Below are 23991 nucleotides of genomic sequence, written 5' to 3' on the forward strand. Positions count from 1 at the left end.
ATCTTAACTTGAGGCAGTTTTCTACAGCAGGAAAATAATCCTCCAGCAACAGGAATGTGAATAGATTTTAATTAATGGGCATTTTTTGTAGGGGTTGATACATTTTTCTTAAGGAAGAATCAATTCTGAAATTTCAAAGTGGAAATTACAAACTTCAGAAGCCTTTTTAAACCTCAAATACACTACAATTTGCATAACATGAAAGTTCTCCTGCAACAGGGTGATCAAAGTAAGATCCTACACCTGTACTTACCTTTCCTGAGGTGCTTCTTCTTGGTCTTGCGGCGGATGCCATTGACCCCGGGCACAGGCTTCATGTCACTCTTGTTTATGGGCGGCGGGTGCAGGATGGGTTTAGGGGCCCGGGTCAGACACACAGGCAGGCCAGCAGCACACATCAGGATACCTGTCATACCTGGCACACACACACACACACACACACACACACACACACACACACACACACACACACACACACACACACACACACACACACACACACACACACACACACACACACACACACACACACACACACACACACACACACACACACACACACACACACATACAGGAAAGAAAAGAGCCATGTTGGTTTAGTATTATGACTAAGAATGGAATGCGAAAACTAAAGCGCTCGTGTAGATGCAGCCTACGGGAATAAAAAATAAAATGTATTGCAAAAGAGAAGAAAAATAGAACCATTACCTGCAATTGCTGGGTGAACTGGTCCAGAGCCAGTCAAGTTCTTAACAGGGAGGGCCGGGACCCTGCAGAGAGAAAAACGTCCAATATGAAATCATCCGGTTTTCAGAAAACTAAACATAATGACACTACAGTTCACTGTTATAAAGTACTGTACTTTCTCAGTCAGAATGGCCACACTTACACAGATGTAGAATATGATGCCATAGTGCGAAAGAGTCCATGGTCACGTCACGTGTCCTAGCTAGCAACTACACCACAAACACAGACAAGACAGCCTGACTCATCAACAGTCACTGCTGTCCCAGAGCATGATTCAGAATGACACTTAGAGAGCACACATACACACACGCACACGCACACACGCACGCACACACACACACACACACACACACACACACACACACACACACACACACACACACACACACACACACACACACACACACACACACACACACACACACACACACACACACACACACACACACACACACACACACAGAGGACAACCACTGTTGTTTACTCGCAAAGACATCTAAAATAGGAGTGATAGAGAGCTGTGCACAAAGCATGTGGGTCGAGATGAGTGTGAGTGTGTGTTGGTAAGTCCCTTTTAAGAAACCACGGCCTCAGCTTCAGTCTGGTAATGGAGTGCCCTTCCACACAGGGCAGACCAGATTGCAGGGAAAGGTCACCTGTCAGAGCTAGGGTTAGAGCTTTAGGGTTAGAGACCGCAGGCTGAGCTTCTTTTGCTGCTGCTTCTGCTACTCTATGTGCAGAGAAAAGAACAACTGATCTGCGGTGATGGAGAGGACCAAATAGAAGAAAGGGAAGCCATTTTGATGTCAACACAACCAAAACAGGTTAGCGCTTACGCAATGATCGCAATGAAAAAAGAGCAGCTTTGATGATTGAATTATTATCCTGTATTAACTTACACAGTATTTCAGTACATGCAAGAAGCACGTCACTGAATTAGAGTAGAATAATAAAACTGTCTCACTTTCCCAAAGGTATTATGTAACGTTAATACCATTGATCTAAGAGATCCCTTCCCCCAATAGCAGCTCAGACTAGATGTGCTCCACACGAACCAGCCCCTCCCACCGGCCTCTCTCTCTCCATCTCTGTCTCTCTCCTCCATGTGCAGGCAGTGTCCAGGACCCTTAGCCCAGTATCTCTTCAGCACCTCCCTCACAAATCCCTAACAAAAGGCTGCTTTGATGTGAGCAGACCCTGTGTTCCTGTGCCAGGGGAGCCCTTCAATGAGCTCTACAGAATTAACAAAGGCCCACGTGTCCTGGACACTCTGGGTCTGATCTGCCTTATCTCCACTCATTCTCAGGGGAACTAGTGTAGCGATATGCAGGCTAGGCTACATAGAGGAGTAGAGATATGAAGCTGTGGCCAGGACAAGGTCAGCTAGCTGGGTAATGGCCTATACTATAGCATGATGCATGTCAGACAGCTGTGTGCATGTGTGGTCCATTTATGCTCAGGAAGGCCGAAAAAACGTATGTATTGTGTTGGAGAAAGGCCAAGAGCTAATAAGAGTATTGTGCTGGCATGTCTGCAGTGCGTGCTGTATACAGCGCCTCAAACTGGCAAATCAGCTCAAGCAGACAATCAGGCATTTTCAAAGAAAACAAATTAGGCATTGCCCACGGGGAGAATTCCTCCCTATATTTAAACATGCACTTACAGTATCTCAAATCAAGAGTGTCTGCCTCTTGAAACACATGTATAATTCAGGAATTTCATGGAGAGTGTTTGTGATTAAACAATACATTTTCACCAGGAGAGAGCAACATATAAAAGAGCCCTTGGCACTGTCACACACACATGTACACACACATGCATACACACACGCTAGTGCACCTTGAGACAGTGTAAGTGTAACAGCATTTGTAAGCATAATGTTTTAACATCATGAGATCATTCAACCATATAAACTCTTGTTGCACAAAAACACACAACAGCATTTCTTGCCACATTTAATTTCTAAATATGGGAAGCTAGTAACTCCAACTTTAAGCTTTTAATTAACAAGACCCTCAAGTTATTCTTAGTAACACCTGGTCCACACTTGCAAACATCAAAAAAGTTTGAACTTTTTCTACGTCTTAAAATCCGCATCAGCCAAATAAAATAGAAAAATGTGATAGAATATTTCTTGTTATCTGCTCCCATGGGATAACCTGGCACAGTTAGCCCTATGATAACACAACCAACTGGCCATGATTATTCCCATAAGAAATTCTTCATCAGCTAACCAAAGATCTTAGACTTTATATCCACCAACCGGTGGCCTCCCGAGTGGCGCAGCAGTCTAAGTCACTGCATCGCAGTGCTACATCGCACATTGCACTACAGACCCGAGTTCAACCCTGAGCTGTATCACAACTGGCCATGGTCGGGAGTCCCATACGGCAGTGAACAATTGGCCCAGTGTCATCCGTGTTATGGGAGGGTTTGGCTGGGGGAGCTTTACAAGTCGTTGTAAAATAAGAATTTGTTCTTAACTGACTTGCCTAGCTAAGTAAAATCTTAAAATAGGTCAACTTGGACACCAGAGGGATATTTTCAACCAAAGAATTCTAGGTTTACTATTGTTCCGCTTGCTCTGTAACAAGTTTAGTATAACAAGTTTAGTGTGACAAATGAATGACGCATCCTTGACTAGGCTACTAGCTACTAACGTTAGTCAAAATTCAAAAAAGCATGTTTTTGCATACAGTTGAAGTATGAAGTTTACATACACTTAGGTTGGTGTCATTAAAACTCGTTTTTCAACCACACCACAAATTTCTTGTTAACAAACTATAGTTTTGGCAAGTTGGTTAGGACATCTACTTTGTGCATGACACAAGTCATTTCCCCAACAATTGTTTACAGACAGATTATTTCACTTATAATTCACTGTATCACAATTCCAGTGGGTCAGAAGTTTACAACACTAAGTTGACTGTGCCATTAAACAGCTTGGAAAATTACAGAAAATTGTCATGGCTTTAGAAGCTTCTGATAGGCTAATTGACATCATTTGTGGAAGAGTACCTGTTGATGTATTTCAAGGCCTACCTTCAAACTCAGTGCCTCTTTGCTTGACATCATGGGAAAATCAAAAGAAATCATCCGAGACCGCAGAAAAAAAAATTGTAGACCCCCACAAGTCTGGTTCATCCTTGGGAGCAATTTCCAAACACCTGAAGGTACCACGTTCATCTGTACAAACAATAGTATGCAAGTATAAACACCATAGGACCACGCAGCCGTCATACCGTCCTAGAGATGAACGTACTTCGGTGAGAAAAGTGCAAAACAATTCCACAGTAAGAACATCATAATAACGGTTAAATATGGTGGTGGTAATGTGATGGTCTGGGGATGCTTTGCTGCCTCAGGACCTGGACAATTTGCCATCATTGAAGGAATCATTAATTCTGTTATGTATCACAGAATTCTACAGGAGAATGTTAAGCCATCCGTCTGTGAGCTGAAGCTGAAGCACAGCTGGGTCATGCAGCAAGACAATGATCCAAAACACACAATCAAGTCTACATCAGAATGGCTGAAAAGCAACAAATGCAAAATTTTGGAATGGCCTAATTAAAGTCCAGACCTAAACCCGATTGAGATGTTTTGACAGGACCTGAAACAAGGAGTTCATGCTTGAAAACACACAAATGTCGCTGAGTTAAGGCAGTTCTGCATGGAAGAGTGGGCCAAAATTCCTCCACAGTGATGTTAGAGACTTATCAACAACCACATGAAACGTTTGCTTGCAGTCATTGCAGTTAAAGGTGGCACAACCAATTATTGAAGGTAAGGGGGCAATTACTTTTTCACAAAGGGGAATTGAGTGTTGCACAAAAATGAAATAAGTGTCACATTTTTGTGTTATTTGTTCACTCAAGATCCTTTTTTTAATATTAAGTTTTGGTTGAAGTACTGACAACATTCAGGGTGTAATCTGTAAGCGTATGCAGGGTTATAGTATCCCTCTTCTGCTCTGCTCTTTATCATTGACCTGTTTCAGGGAAGGGACCGTCTCTGGGGCCAGTGACCTGGTCCTTCCTGCAGCTGGGGCTAGGGCTGGGATTCATGCGATGGGCCACTGCTGACCTACATCCCCCCTCTGCTCCTCTCCCTGTGTGGGCAGGGACATGGTCACGAGTCCACAGCTGGATGCCATGCTGCACACATAAAAGCCTCGCAGTCACTCCTAAGATCTACTGATCATTTAGCTGATCATTTTGCTTCCATCTATTATTAAAACTGGGGTTCAGATTTTAATCAGGAGGTAGTACCTTACAAATGTACAGTACAGTAAAACAATACCACAGGAGTGTTCTGGTATTTCACTTTCAAGTAAATTCCATGAGTGAGTACAGACCCAGTAACCTCTTTTTCTCTTTCACTCCATAAACCCTTATCACTCTCTTCATCCTCTGTTCCCTTATCACAGTCCTGTCTACCCTTCCTCTCCTCCATCCCTCTCTTCTCCTCTATTCCTTCTCCTCCCCTCTCTCCCAGACTGACTCTCCAGCCTGACTTGAGCAGGAATTAATTAGGCTGAGAGCAATGTGATTTCCTCCGGATACAGAGACCAAATTAGGCCCAGTTACAGAAGTGCTGACGGAGCCCTTATATCTCATCGTCTGTTTATCATGCACCAGGAAGACAGGGAGGAGGAGAGGAGAAAACTCAAAAAGTGCTTAATCGCATATTGATGTGGTGGAGGACTGGGAGAGGAAGGCAGACCCTGCCCCCGGTTATGCCCAGGGGAAGAGAACAACATCAGTAATGCACTTTACAAAGCACTCTCAAAACAGACAAATAAGCAATAATGACACAGAGCATCTCTTACATAGCATCGGTTTGGTCTGGATGGTCCTTTGTGATTTATTCAGTTGTTTCTCCTTCAATTCTACCTAATGGAGACAGGGCTGAGACAGGGCTAGGGGGTCTAGTGCAGAGCAGAGAAGGGCAGGCTACACACACGGCTGTGTAATCCCTGCCTTGTCCACTGGCTTCCACTCTTTAGAGAGCTAGCTCTGCTCTCCAGTCTAAACAGAGGACAACATTTGTAATAATCACTTAACACAAGGAGACATGAGTGCCAAAACAAACCCTACTCACTCAGCCAAGGGCAGAGAGAACTGCTGGGCAATTGCATAGTAAAGTACTATTCACAGCCTCATTATCAAACACCTAGTAGTGCAAGTAGAAAGGATCTCTCTTACCATGTATCCCCTTCATCCATCTTTAGCACATACACAGATCATTTCCTGTCCGAGAGCACAAAACCTTAGATTGTGTTTCTCTGTGCTCTCTAATGCGGAAGTGAATTGAGGAAGTTGAGATGAGGAAGTGGCTTTCTGATGTTGAAATTACAAAAGAAATCACCTGCAAACGGCCTCTCTGTCCTTTACTATAACTGTAAAACTCCCTGAGAAACTCAATGTCCAGATATATGGCAAGTTTTGAGTTGAACATTGTGGTATGATCACAGAGGAAACATTCATAAGAGGAGTGCTCTGTACACTCCAGATAGGCAGAGAATCAAAGGCCTTGTTGGAACACAAACATCTATTAAATTCCACTTTCTTCCTCCTTTGGATGAATGTGTTCGTAGTTCTGAGGTTGTTTTTACTGATACACCTTCTGACATTTATGATTCAGGTACAGAAGATCAAAAGTAAAGGCCAGTTGGAAAGTGAATAGCAGATGAAAACCGTGGAAACCCAATATGAAAAGCAAATGTGATATGCCTAGCCAGACCAGTAGGTGATGCTCTTTACTAGCCTGAAGACAAGCACAAAATTATTCCGCTGCAAATCTGAATCTGTAATGTAGGTGACACCATGTGCTCTTTTTAAAGGATGGGCCCCTATCTCTTGAAGACCCTAGGATCCATGTGTAAAGGGGTGGTCAGCCAGCCACTGGGATGACAACCCAACTTGGGATGGGGGAGAGGTTTTAGCAGGTGGAATATTAGAGGACAATTAGAGGTTTACTTAGTCACAGCTGCAGTATGCTTAACAGTGCAAATATCATGGTACAGCTATATAAACATTCAATTATCATGGTACTTCTTAATGGTAAGTTTTCAAACATATATTATGGTAAGTATAATCGAAACTTGTATCTCATTATGGTAGATGGTGAAATAAGTACAGCTAGTTATAAATGTAATGGTTTAACAGATAATAAGAAAATACGATCAGTCCTCAAAAGACGATCAGTCCTCAACTGGCAGCTTCATTAAATAGTACGCGCAAAACACCAGTCTCAACGTCAACAGTGAAGAGACGACTTCGGGATGCTGGCCTTCTAGGCAGAGTTGGAAAGAAAAAGCCATATCTCCGACTGGTCAATAAAAAGAAAAGAATGAGATGGGCTAAAGAACACAGCCACTGGACAGAGGAACTCTGCCTAGAAGGCCAGCATCTCGGAGTCGTCTCTTCACTGTTGACGTTGATACTGGTGTTTTGCGGGTACTGTTTAATGAAGCTGCCAGTTGAGGACTTGTGAGGCATCTGTTTCTCAAACTAAACACTCTAATGTACTTGTCCTCTTTTTCAGTTGTGCACCGGGGCCTCCCACTCCTATTTCTATTCTGGTTAGAGCCAGTTTGTGCTGTTCTGTGAAGGGAGTAGTACACAGCGTTGTATGAGATCTTCAGTTTCTTGTCAATTTCTCGCATGGAATAGTCTTCATTTCTCAGAACAAGAATAGACTGACGAGTTTCATAAGAAAATTATTTGTTACAGGCCATTTTGAGCCTGTAATTGAACCCACATATGCTGATGCTCCAGATACTCAACTAGTCTGAAGAAGGCCAGTTATATTGCTTCTTTAATCAGAACAACAGTTTTCAGCTGTGCTAACATAATTGCAAAAGGGTTTTCTAATGATCAATTAGCCTTTTAAAATGATAAACTTGGATTAGCTAACACAATGTGCCATTGGAACACAGGAATGATGGTTGCTGATAATGGGCCTCTGTACGCATATGTAGATATTCCATACAAAATCTGCCGTTTCCAGCAACAATAGTCATTTACAACATTAGCAATGTCTACACTGTATTTCTGACCAATTTGATGTTATTTTTAAAAAAATGTGATTTTCTTTCAAAAATAAGGGAATTTCTAAGTGACGCCAAACTTTTGAACAGTATCATCACCCCTTTAGACAAAGTTTTATGGGAAAGGGACTGGGGGGACAAAATATATTTCTCCCGTAGGCAAAGAAACTTGAAAGGGGTGACAATATTAATTAACAATCATTTTGAACCCAGTGTGCAAACTGTTCGATTGGACCATAAACAGATTTGGCTCATTAATCTATATGGTCCAAATGATCCACACTTCTTTGAAAATATATATAATAATTTATCGAGCTTACAGGCAATAGATGACTCAATTAGTTTTGCAGAGATCAGATGAACGGATGATCTCGCATGCAGAGATCTTCTTTGCAGCAATTTGACCACGAAGGCCTGATTCACACAGTCTCCTCTGAACAGTTGATGTTGAGAGGTGTCTGTTACTTGAACTCTGTTAAGCATTTATTTGGGCTGCAATTTCTGAGGCTGGAAACTCTAATGAACGTATCTTATGCAGCAGAGGCAACTATGGGTCTTCCTTTCCTGTGGCGGTCCTCATGAGAGCCAGTTTCATCATAGCGCTTGATGGTTTTTGTGAATGCAATTGAAGAAACTTTCAAAGTCCTTCAAATTTTCCTGATTGACTGACCTTCATTTCTTAAAGTAATGATGGACTGTCGTTTCTCTTTGCTTATTTGAGCTGTTCTTGCTATAATATGGACTTGGTCTTTTACCAAATAGGGCTCTCTTCTGTATACCAACCCTACCTTGTCACAACACAACTGATTGGCTCAAACTCATTAAGAAGGAAAGAAATTCCACAAATGTACTTTTAACAAGGCACGCCTGTTAATTGAAATGCATTCCAGGTGACTACCTCATGAAGCTGGTTGAGAGAATGCCAAAAGTGTGCAAAGCTGTCATCAAGGCAAAGGGTGGCTACTTTGAAGAATCTCAAATATAAAATATATTTTGATTTGTTTGGGTACTATGATTCCAAATTTGTTATTTCAAAGTTGTAATGTCTTCACTATTATTCTACAATGTAGAAAATAGTCAAACTAAAGAAAAACCCTTGAATGTATAGGTGTTCAAACTTTTGACTGGTAATGTATATATAAACACAAATTCTTCCGCTGCTCTGTCGTTCGCTACATACTTTAGTCTGAGACTGCCACCATGGAAGTTGTTTGTGGTGACGAGGCGCACGAGGGTCATTGTAAAAAACAAAGTCATCACTGATTGGATCGTCCCTAACCAATCAGAATATCAAGCCACTGACGACTTTTTAAACTGTTGCTTTACCTGCCTGTGTTCTGGCTAGGGCCAAACCCATCGGTTTCTGGACCAATCAGACCAACCCGAATGCGTTCATTGCAGAGAAGAAACTAACATCCTTGTGCATGGCGTAGCGTTTGGCCGGAGCAAGGAGTCTGGGTAGCCAGGCAAGCTCTACTCCACCTCTGATAATCATGACTACATTACAACAACCATGTTCAGACTAAGCCGGAAATTATCCAGGCGTAAACTAGCTCATTAAACTAACTCCTACCTCCCTCCGAGGCCTCCAACTGCTTTTAAATGCTAGTAAAACTAAGTGCATGCTCTTCAACCGATTGCTGCCTGCACCCTTCTGTCCGACTAGCATCACTACTCCGGACGGTTCTGACTTAGAATATGTGGACAACTACCAATACCTAGGTGTCTGGTTAGACTGTAAACTCTCCTTCCAGACTCAAATTAAGCATCTCCAAACCACAATCTAAAATCAGCTTCCTATTTCGCAAAACAAAATCTCCTTCACTCATGCTGCCAAATATACCCTCGTAAAACGGACTATCCTGCTGATCCTTGACTTTGGCGATGTCATTTACAAAATATCCTCCAACACTCTACTCAGCAAACTGGATGTAGTCTATCACAGCGCCATCCGTTTAGTCACCAAAGCCCCATATACTACCCACCACTGCGACCTGTATGCTCTCGTTGGCTGGCCCTCAATACATATTCATCGTCAAACCCACTGGCTCCAGGTCATCAATAAGTCTATGCTAGGTAAAGCCCCGCCTTACCTCAGCTCACTGGTCACCATAGCAACAACCACCCATACGTAGCATGCGCTCCAGCAGGTATATTTCACTGGTCACCCCCAAAGCCAACACTTACTTTGGCCGCCATTCCTTCCAGTTCTCTGCTGCCAATGACTGGAACGAATTGCAAAAATCACTGAAGCTGGAGTCTTATATCTCCCTCTCTAACTTAATAAAGCATCAGGTGTTAGAGCAGCTTACCGATCACTGTACCTGTACACAGCCAATCTGTAAATAGTACACCCGACTACCTCATCCCCATATTGTTACTTATCCTCTTGCTCTTTTGCACCCCAGTATCTCTACTTGCATATCATCATCTGCACATCTATCACTCCAGTGTTAATGCTAAATTGTAATTATTTCGCCTCCATGGCATATTTATTGCCTTACCTTCCTACTCTTCTACATTTGCACACACTGTAAATGTCACGTTCCTGACCTGTTTTCTCTTGTTTTGTATGTGTTTATTGGTCAGGGCGTGAGCTGGGTGGGCATTTCTATGTGTTGTGTTTCTATGTTGGGTTAAAGGGTTGCCTGGTATGGCTCTCAATTAGAGGCAGGTGTTTGGCATTTCCTCTGATTGAGAGTCATATTAAGGTAGGTTGTTCTCACTGTTTGTTTGTGGGTGATTGTCGCTGTGTCTATGTCGATGTTCTATGTTGCATGTATGCACTAGTTCATTCTTAGCTTCACGTTCGTCTGTTTGTTATTTTGTTAGTTTGTTTAAGTGGTTTCGTTTTGTGTTTGTTCTCTTCTTAATAAAAGAAGATGTTCTTTTCACGCGCTGCGCCTTGGTCCTCACTCTCTACCTTTGACGATCGTGACAGTAAATTGATTTTTCTATTGTGTTATTGACTGTACGTTTGTTTATGTGTAACTCTGTGTTGTTGTTTTTGTCGCGCTGCTTTGCTTTATCTTGGCCAGGTCGCAGTTGTAAATGAGAACTTGTTCTCAACTGGCCTACCTGGTTAAATAAAGGTGAAATAAATAAATACAAATTATAAACACCTACATGTTCTCACAAGGTTATTATTTAAACTGCAGTCTTTGTCACTGGTGACAGCTTACAATGTGTATAGATGTGTAATATAGCACCTGCCTACTACCAGCATGTGTGAAATTCATACAGTGCTGCAGGAGGGAACATGTTATTTGAACATTTACTATGGAGAGAATTACTGCAAGATCAGATAAGAAGCATGTTTTCTTGTCAGCTATTTTACACCATCAACCCTGAGTGGGTTTCAAAATAAGCACAGAGAACAGAAAGACGCAGTGAGTTTATGAGGTAGTTATAGGGTGTATAAAACAAGTGAGATTTGGGTGTGGGTGTATGAGAAAAAAAACTTGAAATGTTTCTATTCTGCGTGGGTTTCTGTGTTATCTGTCTGCAATGCACTGGTGGGAATATGTGAGGGTGTTCACGTGCCTGTGTCCTCCTGTGTGTGTAGTTGTTAACCACACTCATCCTGTGTGTGTAGAGCCACACGCCTGGGAAATGTTGTTCTCCACCTCAACCCTTTCTCTTTCTCACTCTGTCTCGCTCCATTTTTTCTCTCAGTCGTCTCCCACAGCCTCTCACAGCTCCCTCCCGCCCACTGCGCAGAGAGGTGAGAAACGAGCACTCCATCCACTCCAGCCCTCTGATTTGATAGGACCCTTAAAAATCACTACAGGGGTTCTCAGCTGTCTCACACACTCACACACACACACACACACACACACACACACACACACACACACACACACACACACACACACACACACACACACACACACACACACACACACACACACACACACACACACACACACACAATAATAATACACTATTGCCTGTTTCACATGTTCAGGTTTCCAGCCTCCACCTGTCCACTCAGTCATGTGCTGCCATGAACTGCCAACATCGCACATTCCCTTACACAGAACTAGGCCTTGTGAAGTCTGCCTGAAGGACAGTATCATTTCAATACATACTGTCTAACTGTGTCTCTCCCCATAAGCTGTGAAAGGGAAATGGAATGAAATGAGATCACCAGAGGGTTCATTTTAGTAAAGAAAACAGGATAGGAACAGCGGTATTGGTTACAGTTCTAGACACTACTTTCCTTTAGTTCCCTTCACTAAATTGCTCTCGGGTCGGATCGCTCTGCTCAAGCTCCCATTTTTCCTTGATCCATTATTCACCTCTCCCCAGTGTATCTCTGCCTCCATGGCAAATGGGTTTCCAAAGCTACATGGGAGCACAGCTTTACACACGCACACACACAGGCATACACTTCCACAAGAACACACCTTCACACACACAAACAACAGAACACACATACCGTGTTCAGCATAGAATATAATGACACATAGCTTACTGTGTGGTAAAAAAATACTGGGTAAAATTAGAGGCATTGAGCAGAAAACAGCTATTTGGAGTCTATTGAGGCAAGTGTAAGCTTGATATCCAGGACAACCATGCTAAGATTCAAATGTAGAGCAGAACAGTTCCCCACACTCCCCAGTGCAGAGAGATGAGTAGAGAGAAGAGATGAAACAGGAGAAAGAGCAGAGGAGAGGAGAGGAGAGGAGAGGAGAGGAGAGGAGAGGAGAGGAGAGGAGAGGAGAGGAGAGGAGAGGAGAGGAGAGGCAGCTGAGGCAGTAGAGCTGTCAATGCACCCAGGACCTGGAGCTTCCACTGCAGAGCCATTGATCACCCAGTTAACAAGAAGTGCAGTAAATCAGCAGACACACAACATAGAGATAGAAAAGAGAGACAAAGAGAGACAAAGAGAGAGAGGGCGAAAGAGAGAAAGAGAACGAGATCGAGAGAGAGAAAAAAAAGGGTGAGAGAGAGAGAAAGAAAGAGAGCGAGATAGAGAGAAAGAGACAAAGAGACATAATGTGATGCAACACAACACAATGCACCAGACACATACGCTGTATGCAGTATGTCAGCAGAGGTATTCTAAAACTGTATGGCACATTAGACAGGTAGACAGACAGAGCGAGGTGGTGTTCAAATTGCTTTCATCTATTTTCATCTCATTGAAAAAGCAATCTATAGACTAACTGAATGTGCTTTTGTTATGTCCCTACTGCTAGTGTGTTATTCTAATGTTCATAGTGAAAGAGATGTGGTTTTGGTGGAATGTAATCAAAATGAATACTGGTTACCCTGGTGGGATGGCTCCTCTAGCAGTGCCCATGGAAATGCGCTGGGTTCCCGGCCGGTTCAGGTTGTTCTGCCCGTTGATGATGACATGGTGGCCGTGGGAGTGTGCATGGGTGTGGGAGTGGCCATGTGCAAGCGGAAGGGACGGCAGTGCCGGGGAACAAGGGAAGTTGGAACTAGACAGGGGCGACTGCACCTGTTCAGCTTTTGCTTGGCCACTTCCTGCACTTATGTTGTTATGCTGTATGTTGTTGCTCCCGGCACCGGAGGTTGGGGACCAGAGTGTGGTTCCGGCGAAAGTGTTACTCTGCCGTACCACATTAAGCGTGCCTGTGGCCCCTGGAGCTCCTGCGGCCCCTCCGTACAGCTTACGGCGCTGAGAGGCCAGGATGGCGTTGGAGGCGGCCCGCGTGCTGTTGACTAGAATGCACTGCTGGCAGGAGCAGGGTTGGCCGGAGCTGGCGCCCACAGGCCACGACTGGGACTTGGGGATGGAGCCCATGATGAGAGGGTAGGCCAGGTCCATGCGTCGGCGCAGGCGGCGTTTCCTCTGGCTCTGCCGGTTGGTCTGGACCATACTGTTGAAGTCAATGAGGTAGCAGAAACCCAGAGAGGTCAGGTCCAGCCAGGGATGCTGCTTCTCATAGGCGTTCTGGATGGTCACACAGATCTCCATGTCGTAGGGCGTCCAGGAGCCGCTGTCGTTCTCCCACTCCCACACCACACCCTTCCCTGGGGCTGACGACGGCTCATAGAAGTTCCTGTGGACCGGCCTCATAGTGCCTGGAGGGAGAGAGCGAGAGGATAGGAGGTCAGAGGAAAGAACTACTGTACGTATCCATCATAGATGATTCACTTACCAAGATCTCAAACCACTTTTTGTTTAAATAATCATGAATTTAAATGTATAACTCATTGAATAAATTGGCCAAGCATGCTTCAAAATCAAAAAGTAACCCAGATTCTAATATGTGAAAATGACAGTCATAATTTTCTATTTGTCTCTGTGTTGAGGAAGAAGAAGGGGAGGGGGAGACAGAGGTGTAACCCTGCCCTCCTGCTGATGGCCTCACAGCCCCCACCTCCAATATAACACAATTACTGTGGTCACATGGGAAATCAGGACACCTCTCCCCATCCATCTCCTGCCTGCTACGCAGCACACCAGCAAGGGTATCCAGGCTCTACGGCTAGGACCACCACCACCACCCTTCCCCCATTTAATTTAACGGCTAAATGCACACTAACTTGCAGTGGAACACCAGGGTGATAATGGAAGGAAGGACGTGTGCGTGGTGGGGGGAAAGGCTGGCGTAAAAGGCTGTGGCCCCCCAGCCATACAGCACAGCATCACTGGCACCAGAGAATAAAACGCATCAGCAGAATCAGCAGCACTGACCTTGAATCTCTGCCGCAAACTGTGCTAAAGGACTTGGCTTGGCAGCTCATTTCATTTGGAAGGCTGCTGAGAACCTCTGCACACAGACACACAGCCAGCTGCCTCTGTCACTCACCTCCCCAGCCAGTCAGTCATCCATTCCTTCACTCATTCTCCTTGCCTCAGTGGTCTATTGATTGACTTTCAATTTCCTCCACACACACACTCTCTTCACTCTCTCCCTCATGCATTACTTCCCATGCCTGATGTTAGGATAAAACTCACCAATTCACACTCACTCACTCATAGCTACCACTGTTTCATCCATTCAATGAGCTCACTCACTGTATCACTTATTCACTGTTTCACTCCTGACTACCAATTACTCATCCAGCATGTTGATTTACAGTAGTATACCCAGAGCCTCAGGTGGGGATAGAGGATGAGATGGAGTGAACAGCTCTTCTACAGAGTAGGCTTTTATCACTTAGTGTTCTCTCCTGTGGGATACATTAACATGCAACAGACAAACATTCTCTCTTTCTCCCTGTTAGGCAGTGTGTGTGTGTGTGTGTGTGTGTGTGTGTGTGTGTGTGTGTGTGTGTGTGTGTGTGTGTGTGTGTGTGTGTGTGTGTGTGTGTGTGTGTGTGTGTGTGTGTGTGTGTGTGTGTGTGTGTGTGTGTGTGTGTGTGTGTGTGCGTGCGTGTGTGTGTGTGTTGGTGTGTGTGTTCTCACGTCTCAGACCCAATCAATGGATGTGCAGCAGCACCACACTCTCTTGTTAAACGCTGAGTTAACTAACACTAGCCTTATAAATATTTGATGATGTGGAGACTTTTTATCTGCTGGGCATCAATTTAGCTTCACCAAGGAAATATAAACATAGGGCCCTATAAAAATCTGTTTTGTTTTTCAAGGTTTCCTTTCCCCTGTTTTTTCAGGTTTCCACCCTAAAAAAAATCACACTTTAAAAAAATAAATAGAAAAACAACACATTTGGATGTTCTAAGTCCACAACAATGTTTAAACCACATCAGGAGACCACTTTTGAGGTCTGGGATATTTTGTTATTTTATTTACATTGTTGGGTGTAGTAACCCTTTAATTCCAGTGTGGTTTTTAGCGAGTGTTTTTGTAGCGCACATGTGTTGGTAGAGTTTGCTAAACAAATACCAACTGGATTGACGCAAATAATCATGATATAATTCTGCCAGGTAGGCATAGGCTACATTGTAGCTAGTTAACATTTAACTGAGAAGGTTTTCGGTAAAGCCTTTCCATCTACCAGAAGACTTTTCGTTAGCCTCATCGCTAACTGCTACACAAAATGGTAGTTGTGCGCACCGCACATACACAGGTGGGGGATTCTCGTTCCCTCTTCAGAACGTCGCAGGAAATACGAATCACTGATGCATTCTGTTCATGTCTTATGATAAACTTTGGCAAATTAATTCATTTTCAATACATTTAGTTGATTTCCTTACTAAGTTCAATTCATTTTTTTATTTAGTTGAATTCCGTTTTAATGTCTGGACTCTGTCCGCATTCTGTATACCAGATTTTATAGGGCCCTATAAACATTATCTTCCTTTAAGAGCCAATTAGGCTTTCATAGGCCCTAATGGAAGCTAATGGTGAGAACATACACAAAATTGCTAAAATATATTCTATAAACGGTGACATGCCCAAATGGAGGTTTGATTGGAAATCATGTTACCTGGTTATTACAGCTAATTACTCCAACAGGATATGATGTAGGGCCATGACATTCCCATGAGGGGTAATCCCTCACCAGGGGCCAATTTGTGAATACATTACCCCTCCTATTCCAGATCATAAATCATATACCTCACATATAAACCCCAGGATATTATCAAGGCGAGACCCAGATAAAGACACAGGAGGCAGATGGTTGGAGTCTTACAATATTTAATAATCCAAAGAGGTAGGCAAGAGAATGGTCGTGGACAGGCAAAGGGTCAAAACCAGATCAGAGTGGCAGACAGGCTCGTGGTCAAGGCAGGCAGAATGGTCAGGCAGGCAGGTACAGAGTCCAGAAACATGCAAGGGTCAAAACCGGGAGGACTAGAAAAAGGAGAATAGCAAAAAGGAGTAGGGGAAAAACATGCTGGTTGACTTGACTAAACATACAAGACAAACTGGCACAGAGAGACAGGAAACACAGGGATAAATACACTGGGGAAAATAAGTGACACCTGGAGGGGGTGGAGACAATCACAGGAACAGGTGAAACAGATCAGGGCGTGACAGATATAACCTGTCAAAGGAAGAAACATAGGAACGTCGAACAGACAAGAGCTAACCATCTAGCTGAGGGACTGTATCTGCTCTACTGTGCGCATTTCTATGCTGTGGTAGTGACTCGGGTTAGATAGGGCCTCAAGGAGAGAGTGAAGGTCAGAACAGTGCTGTAATCACATGGAACCATAACAGGAAGCTCCACTCACATACAGCATGAACAACCTTGCAGCACCTTATATGGCTGTCGGTCTCATGCAGTAATTTACTGTTGTATATATAATGGCTCCAGCCCAAATACTGAGGCTGAGTTGTTGATGCTCTCCGTGCGACCCAGCCGACCCTCTATGCTCTTCCTGACAGGAAACGGCGAGAGAGAGTGGTCACTTCCTGTCTGACCCTATGTGCCTTTGGCACCGGTCTCTCCCTTCCCTCCTAAGTCTCTCCTCCCCTCTCCCCCGTCCCATCCTCCTCCTCATGACATCCTCCAGATGTCCTTGCCCAACAAAACAGCGGTCCCATTGGGTGAGGAGACATGGCTGTGTCATGTATAACTGTGTCAAGCCTCACTGTGGGACTCTAACCCTAGCTCACACACGGAAAGGTGAGTTCAGGGTGAATTAAACTATTAAGACTCTTGTGGCTTCCTGAAGATCTGTTCATTCCCTGACAGAGTCTATCATTCCATCACTCTCTTTAATAGGATTGTTTTGGTCTTCAGCTGAAGACAGGTCTGTCTGACTCGCTCCTCACAGGTCTGTCTGACTCGCTCCTCACAGGTCTGTCTGACTCGCACCTCACAGGTCTGTCTGACTCTCTCTTCCACTCTCATCTCCCGCTGATGCCAGCCCTCCCTTTCCACTCCTGGCTAGTCACCAACTCTCTGACAAATGTTTCACATTTTCCACCCTGTCACTCATTGGCTACCATCCTGATCTTAGACAACACTCTTGTTGTCCACATTACCCAGAACTCATGCTCTCGCTAGTGCTGCATTAGTCAGGCTGATGATAAGCCCTGTATGCCTCTAGATACAGGCCCATTATGTATCCTAATAATTGACAAGCTTCTCCAATTCCCCCTGGGCCACCCTGAGCTTATTAAAAATAGCTCCATGAGTTCCTGTAACTACAGAGGGAGAGAGGCCAGTAACAGCTACACTGTGAGGCTGCCGAATGCTAGCTAGCTGAGTAGCACTTAATAGGAAGAGGCTAATCATTTTTTTATTACAGAAGTAGGATCTTAATTTGAGGCGGTTTGCTACAGCAGGAAAATAATCTTGCAGCAACAGGAAATGTGAATTATTATGTGGATTATAATTAATGGACAATTTTGTAGGGGTTGCTAGATTTTCATAATGGAAAATCAAGTCAAAAATGTCTAAGTGGAAATTACAAACGTCAGAAGTCTTTTAAACCTTAAATACTGTACACGATAAGTTCTCCTGCAGCAGTGTAATCAAATTAAGATCCTACATCTGTACAGCAGCCAAACTGACTGGCCAGTGGCGAACACTGTGGTGCTGGGTCAGGTGCACTCTTTTGCTCACTTATATATCATAACATAAGATTCATTATAGCTATACCTTTCCTAAATCAGGGTTTGACATATACAAGCTTTTCTATTTTACTGCTGTGGGATATATTGCCATTTGGTACAGTTCATCGACCTAATTTCTAACTAAATGTTTATTGGGCTGTACATCAGCTTGCACTTAAATGGATTTATTATCCTGGACACATTCTCTATGCGAATATTGTATATCAGTGAAAGAACAATAAATATTCCATTATGTGCTGCTACGGTATACAGGCAATAACGTAATTGAGGTATGTTTGATGTTTTCCCTAAACCCCACTAGCACAGCTTGAATGGAAATATCCCTTTCATCTCCTGAAAAAAGGCCTTCACAAACAATTAACCTGATACAGTTATGAGAGAACACACAGAACTAGGAGGGTGTCGATGACATAAAAATGCGTCCTCGTTGTGAGATAAAACATCTAGGTCAAACAGATCTGTGGTGAAGTGGTGAAAATACAATCTCTAAGTACGTACCCATTAAGATTAGGACCCCTGAAACATATGGATGACATGCATACAGCATCAGCAAGCATGTTCACAAAGTAATAAAACATACATCATAGGTACTGTGAGATACTGTACTAGCGTTATACCAGCATGCCACAAACTCGTCTGAGATCAGAGAGCTAGGTAATGAGGATGACAGTGTGGTATCAGTAGCTGGCTTGAGAATGATACTGGCTACAACATACTACTCCTTACCATAACTATCCCACCCAAGCTCCCTCAAACTTAATTATCCAGATCACTTTAACAAAGCAAATTTCTATACTGCTGAGCCACTGTACAGTTTTGACATAATAATGCAGAGCTATAATGGACCCGTGGTGCTGGGAAGCAACCTAGAATCCCTACAGCAGCAGCCTCCTCTCTCCAGCCGACGTGATGGATTAACAAAGGACGAAAAGGTACAGGTGGTTGGGAGGAGAGGAAGAGGCTGGCGGGGGAGGGTTGGTGATATGCATAGAGCTTCTCTGCTAGAGTGGAATGAAATGAGGATGTCTCACTTTCTCTTACCCAGGCAAGCTTACAATGTGAATACTGCAGCAGAGCAGAGTAGCCCCCGATGACTCAGTCCTCCTAAGACAGGCTGCCAAACAAGACAAGCTGGGGGGGAGTAGCAGAGCCCCCCCATCTCTACCCCCTGCCTTGGGGAGCTGGCCAGTTACAATGCACTTGTGCAGAGTTTGCAGTTATGGTGGTAACAAAGACGGACCAAAAAAATTGAGTTAGGCTTGAGGTACCTGCCAGATATTGCACTGCAGCAATGCAACAGACCCTGAAACAACACTCCAGACTGTGTGTGTGTGTGTGTGTCGTGACTGTCCTGTGTCAAGGTGCTTCAGCTCTGTCAAGTGTACTCTCTTTCTACTTTTCTGCCACCCCTTTGAGTGTGTCACAAGTTGTCACTTCCACTTCACACAGCCACACAGAGAAAGCCCCTCATCAGGCAGCTGGTCTAGCAGGAGCCTGCATCTTTAGTATGTCACTGGGATGGGACACAGAGCCCCACAAAGCCCCGGGCCTGGGGCGTCACAAAGACTCTCCATAAGACACTGTCCAGACCTGCCACAGAGGATACGGCAAGCAGCCTTCTTGTTAGCAGAGCAAGTGGATGGTGGCAGTACTGTACTGTGTTAAGGCGGTGGTGGTAATACTGTTCTGTGTTAAGGCGGGTGGTAGGAGGTGGATGGTGGCAGTACTGTACTGTGTTAAGGCGGGTGGTAGGAGGAGGTGGGTGGTGGAGGTACTATACTGTGTTACGGTGGGTGGTGGCAATACTGTTCTGTGTTAAGGCGGGTGGTAGGAGGTGGATGGTGGCAGTACTGTACCGTGTTATGGTGGGTGGTGGGAGGTGGGTGGTAGCTGTACTGTACCGTGTTAAGGTGGGTGGTGGGAGGTGGGTGGTAGCTGTACTGTACCGTGTTAAGGTGGGTGGTGGCTGTACTGTACCGTGTTAAGGCGGGTGGTAGGAGGAGGTGGGTGGTGGCTGTACTGTACTGTGTTAAGGTGGATGGTGGGAGGTGAGTGGTAGCTGTACTGTACCGTGTTAAGGTGGGTGGTAGCTGTACTGTACTTTGTTAAGGTGGGTGGTGGCTGTACTGTACTTTGTTAAGGTGGGTGGTAGCTGTACTGTACCGTGTTAAGGTGGGTGGTAGGAGGAGGTGGGTGGTGGGTGGTGGCTGTACTGTACCGTGTTAAGGTGGGTGGTGGGAGGTGGGTGGTAGCTGTACTGTACCGTGTTAAGGTGGGTGGTAGCTGTACTGTACCGTGTTAAAGTGGGTGGTAGGAGGAGGTGGGTGGTGGAGGTACTGTACTAAGGTGGATGGTAGGGGGAGGTGGGTGGTGGCAGTACTGTACTGTGTTAAGGCGGGTGGTGGGAGGTGGCAGGTGGGGAAGTGAGTGCATGTGTCTGTCTGAGCCATCTGGAGACACAGTGGATTGCTGGAGCTCAGAGGCCTCTCCTCTCTATCTCTGACAGGTGACCTTATATGTGAGAAGACCACAGGAGGCTGCTGAGGGTAGGATGGATTATGATTATGCCTGGAATGAGGTGAATGGAGTGGAAACCATGTGTTTGATACCATTCCTTTACTCCATTCCAGCCATTACTATGAGCCAGTCCTCCCCAGTTAAGGTGCCACCAACCACCTGTGGAGCAGACAGCCTCTCACTCCACTTACTACAAGAGAGAGTGACAAGCACACGCAACCCCTCCACCACACCCCTGCCTGCTCCAAGCAGTATTTATCTATGTGACAGGATGATATTTCATGTCAGCCATCAGCCAGTTAACAAGCGTGTAAGGCAGTTAAAATGGTTCGCTAACTCAGCAGAAAGCCAATTGAGAGGCATACTAGTCTTTGGGGCCATTGAGGGATGTTTGCACAGGTCCTTCTCGACCTCAAGAAGAGCTGTACTGGCTACATAGAAACGCAAATAAAACACAAACTAATGGTTATGAGTCATTGGATATGACAATGCAATCCTTCTGACCCTAGACACTCATAGCTGGATTTAATCAAGCCCCAGTGAGGTGATTCAATTGCTATGTACTGCATATCAAATAATACAACTCATGGAGTATCATTCTCACAATCCACTCTTGGCAAATATAGAAGAGGAACAGATATACAGTGGCAAGGAAAAGTATGTAAACCCTTTGGAATTACCTGGATTTCTGCATGAATTGGTCATCAAATTTGATCTGAAGTCCCAACCATAGACAAACATAGTCTGCTTAAACTAATAACACACAAATGATTGTATTTTTCTTGTCTATCATTTAGAACCCCTAGGCTAACGACTTCTCCAAAAGCTCATTGGAATCAGGAGTCCGCTAACCTGGAGTCCAATCGATGAGACGGGATTGGAGATGTTGGTTAGTGCTGCCTTGCTCTATAAAAAAAACACTCCCAAAATTTGAGTTTGCTATTCACAAGACGCATTTCCTGATGTGAAGTATCTCTAAAAGCCTTGAAGTTCATCAGTCCACGGTAAGATAAATGGAGAAAGTTCAGCACTGTTGCTACTCTCCCTAGGAGTGACCGTCCTGCAAAGATGACTGCAAGAGCACAGCGCAGAATGCTCAATGAGGTTAAGAAGAATCCTAGAGTGTCAGCAAAAGTGTCAGCTAAAGAACATGATAACATATCTGTTGACGAGTCTACGATACGTAAAACACAAAACAAGAATGATGCTCATAGGAGGACACCACGGAAGAAGCCACTGCTGTCCAAAAAAACATAGCTGCACATCTGAAGTTTGCAAAAGTGCACCTGGATGTTCCACAGCGCTACTGGCAAAATATTCTGTGGACAGATGAAACTACAGTTGAGTTGTTTTTCGGAAGGAACACACAACACCATGTGTGCAGAAAAAAAGCCACAGCACTCCAAAATCAAAACCTCATCCCAACTGTAAAGTATGGTGGAGGGAGCATCATGGTTTGGGGCTGTTTTGCTGCCTCAGGGCCTGGACAGCTTGCTATCATCAATAGAAAAATTAATTCCCAAGTTTATCAAGACCTTTTGCAGGAGAATGTTAGGCCATCTGTCCGCCAATTGAAGCTCAACAGAAGTTGGGTGATGCAACAGGACAACGACCCAAAACACAGAAGTAAATCAACAACAGAATGGCTTCAACAGAAGAAAATACATATTCTGGAGTGGCCCAGTCAGAGTCCTGACCTCAATCCGATTGAGATGCTGTGGCATGACCTCAAGAAAGCAGTTCACACCAGACATCCCAAGAATATTGCTGAACTGAAACAGTTTTGTAAAGAGGAATGGTCCAAAATTCCTCCTGACCGTTGTGCAGGTTTGATCCGCAACTACAGAAAACGTTTAGTTGAGGTTATTGCTGCCAAAGGAGGGTCAACCAGTTATTAAATCCAAGGGTTCACATACTTTTCCCAACCTGCACTGTGAATGTTTACACAAAGACATGAACGTATAATTGTTTGTGTGTTATTAGTTTAAGCAGACTTTGTCTATTGTTGTGACCTAAATGAAGATTAGATCAAATCTATGACCAATATATGCAGAAATCCAGGTATTTCCAAAGGGTTCACATACTTTTTATTGCCACTGTAGCTGGTGTGGATATGGTGTCCTTTAGCCTCCTGTAGGATGATGATGCCTTGGTTGAGTAGACAGGCTAGTATCCCCTGTGCTGCTGAGACAGGGGTTTTTAAATCCTCTGGTCTACCCAGCCAGCTGCCAGACAGGCTGAGTGTCTGGCCTTATCTGTGAAGACTCTACATAAAAGCAAGGTGTCACTTTGATTCCCTGTCTGTGCTGGTCAGCTTTGATCAGCTCTAACACGTCCAGGTAGTCAGATGTGGTGTGATGCAGCAGGTCAGCAGGCAGGCCACACTGTTCACTCTGCAGACAGATAGAGACAGAGTCGCACCGATTTACTGCTGGAACAACATGGCTGAAGAGAAAGATTCTAATGTGCTCTTCTATGAACTTTGCAACCTACATCAACTGGACATGTCTTGACACTGCAGCCTGTTACAAACACATTGATGTTGTTGTCTTTAAAAAAAAGACGAATGTTTAAATGATTCCATCTTGTTCCGATCTGGTGAATGTTACAATTATTCCACGTTGTTCCAATCTGATTGACTAATGAGTAAATTAGACTATTTTGATACAAAAAAGGTATCTGTCCTGAATGAACTGTCTCTTCTGAGCCAGCAGGGTGTTTAGAGAAACAGGACAAGCTCAACCAGGTCTCCTGAGAATGGGAGAATGTGCTTGTTGAGGCCAAAAGTCATATTCAGGCTCTAAATCAGGATCATGTCTTCTCTAGGAAGGTGTAGGAGGTTTAAGAGACTTCACCCCGCTTTAGCCAGAAGTCCAGAGGGCTTCGTCAAAGGGTAAAGCAGCGTAACAGTGTTACCTAGAGATGGGGTCAGAGCTTTTGGAGAAACTCATTTCATAAATCCAAAACCGCCCAACAAGCAGCTCAGCACTTTTTTCAAAGTCAGCCTTTCTCTCTCGGGTGGGTCAGCCTAGTGGTACAGTGTGGAGCGTGAGGACTGAAAACCAACTGAAATATTATGAAATATCAATGGCTGGTGCTATAGGAGATTCCCGAGTATGGGATAACTGTCTTCTGTATGTTATAGCCTTTAGCCTACACTTGTAACGGCAGCCTTCCTCCTCTTCACGAGAAGAGAAGGTGA

The 23991-nt window shown here is 44.3% G+C and overlaps 1 protein-coding gene across 4 annotated transcripts in view; it reads right to left on the reverse strand.

Annotated features, from left to right (window-relative positions):
- The window catches only part of LOC129826210 (E3 ubiquitin-protein ligase DTX1-like), a 58310-nt gene that overhangs the window by 8795 nt on the left and 25524 nt on the right, over positions 1–23991 (reverse strand). For 3 of the 4 annotated variants that reach the window (XM_055886669.1, XM_055886667.1, XM_055886668.1), the window contains 3 exons: positions 13078–13858; positions 709–770; positions 254–415 (listed from right to left, as the gene is read on the reverse strand). In XM_055886669.1, the coding sequence (XP_055742644.1) occupies positions 254–415; positions 709–770; positions 13078–13858 (1005 nt within the window). The remainder of the gene's footprint in view (positions 1–253; positions 416–708; positions 771–13077; positions 13859–23991) is intronic. The other variant, XM_055886670.1, reaches the window with a different exon arrangement.

The sequence above is a fragment of the Salvelinus fontinalis genome, chromosome 28, assembly GCF_029448725.1.
Source record: "Salvelinus fontinalis isolate EN_2023a chromosome 28, ASM2944872v1, whole genome shotgun sequence".
NCBI classification, from domain to species: Eukaryota; Metazoa; Chordata; class Actinopteri; order Salmoniformes; family Salmonidae; genus Salvelinus; species Salvelinus fontinalis.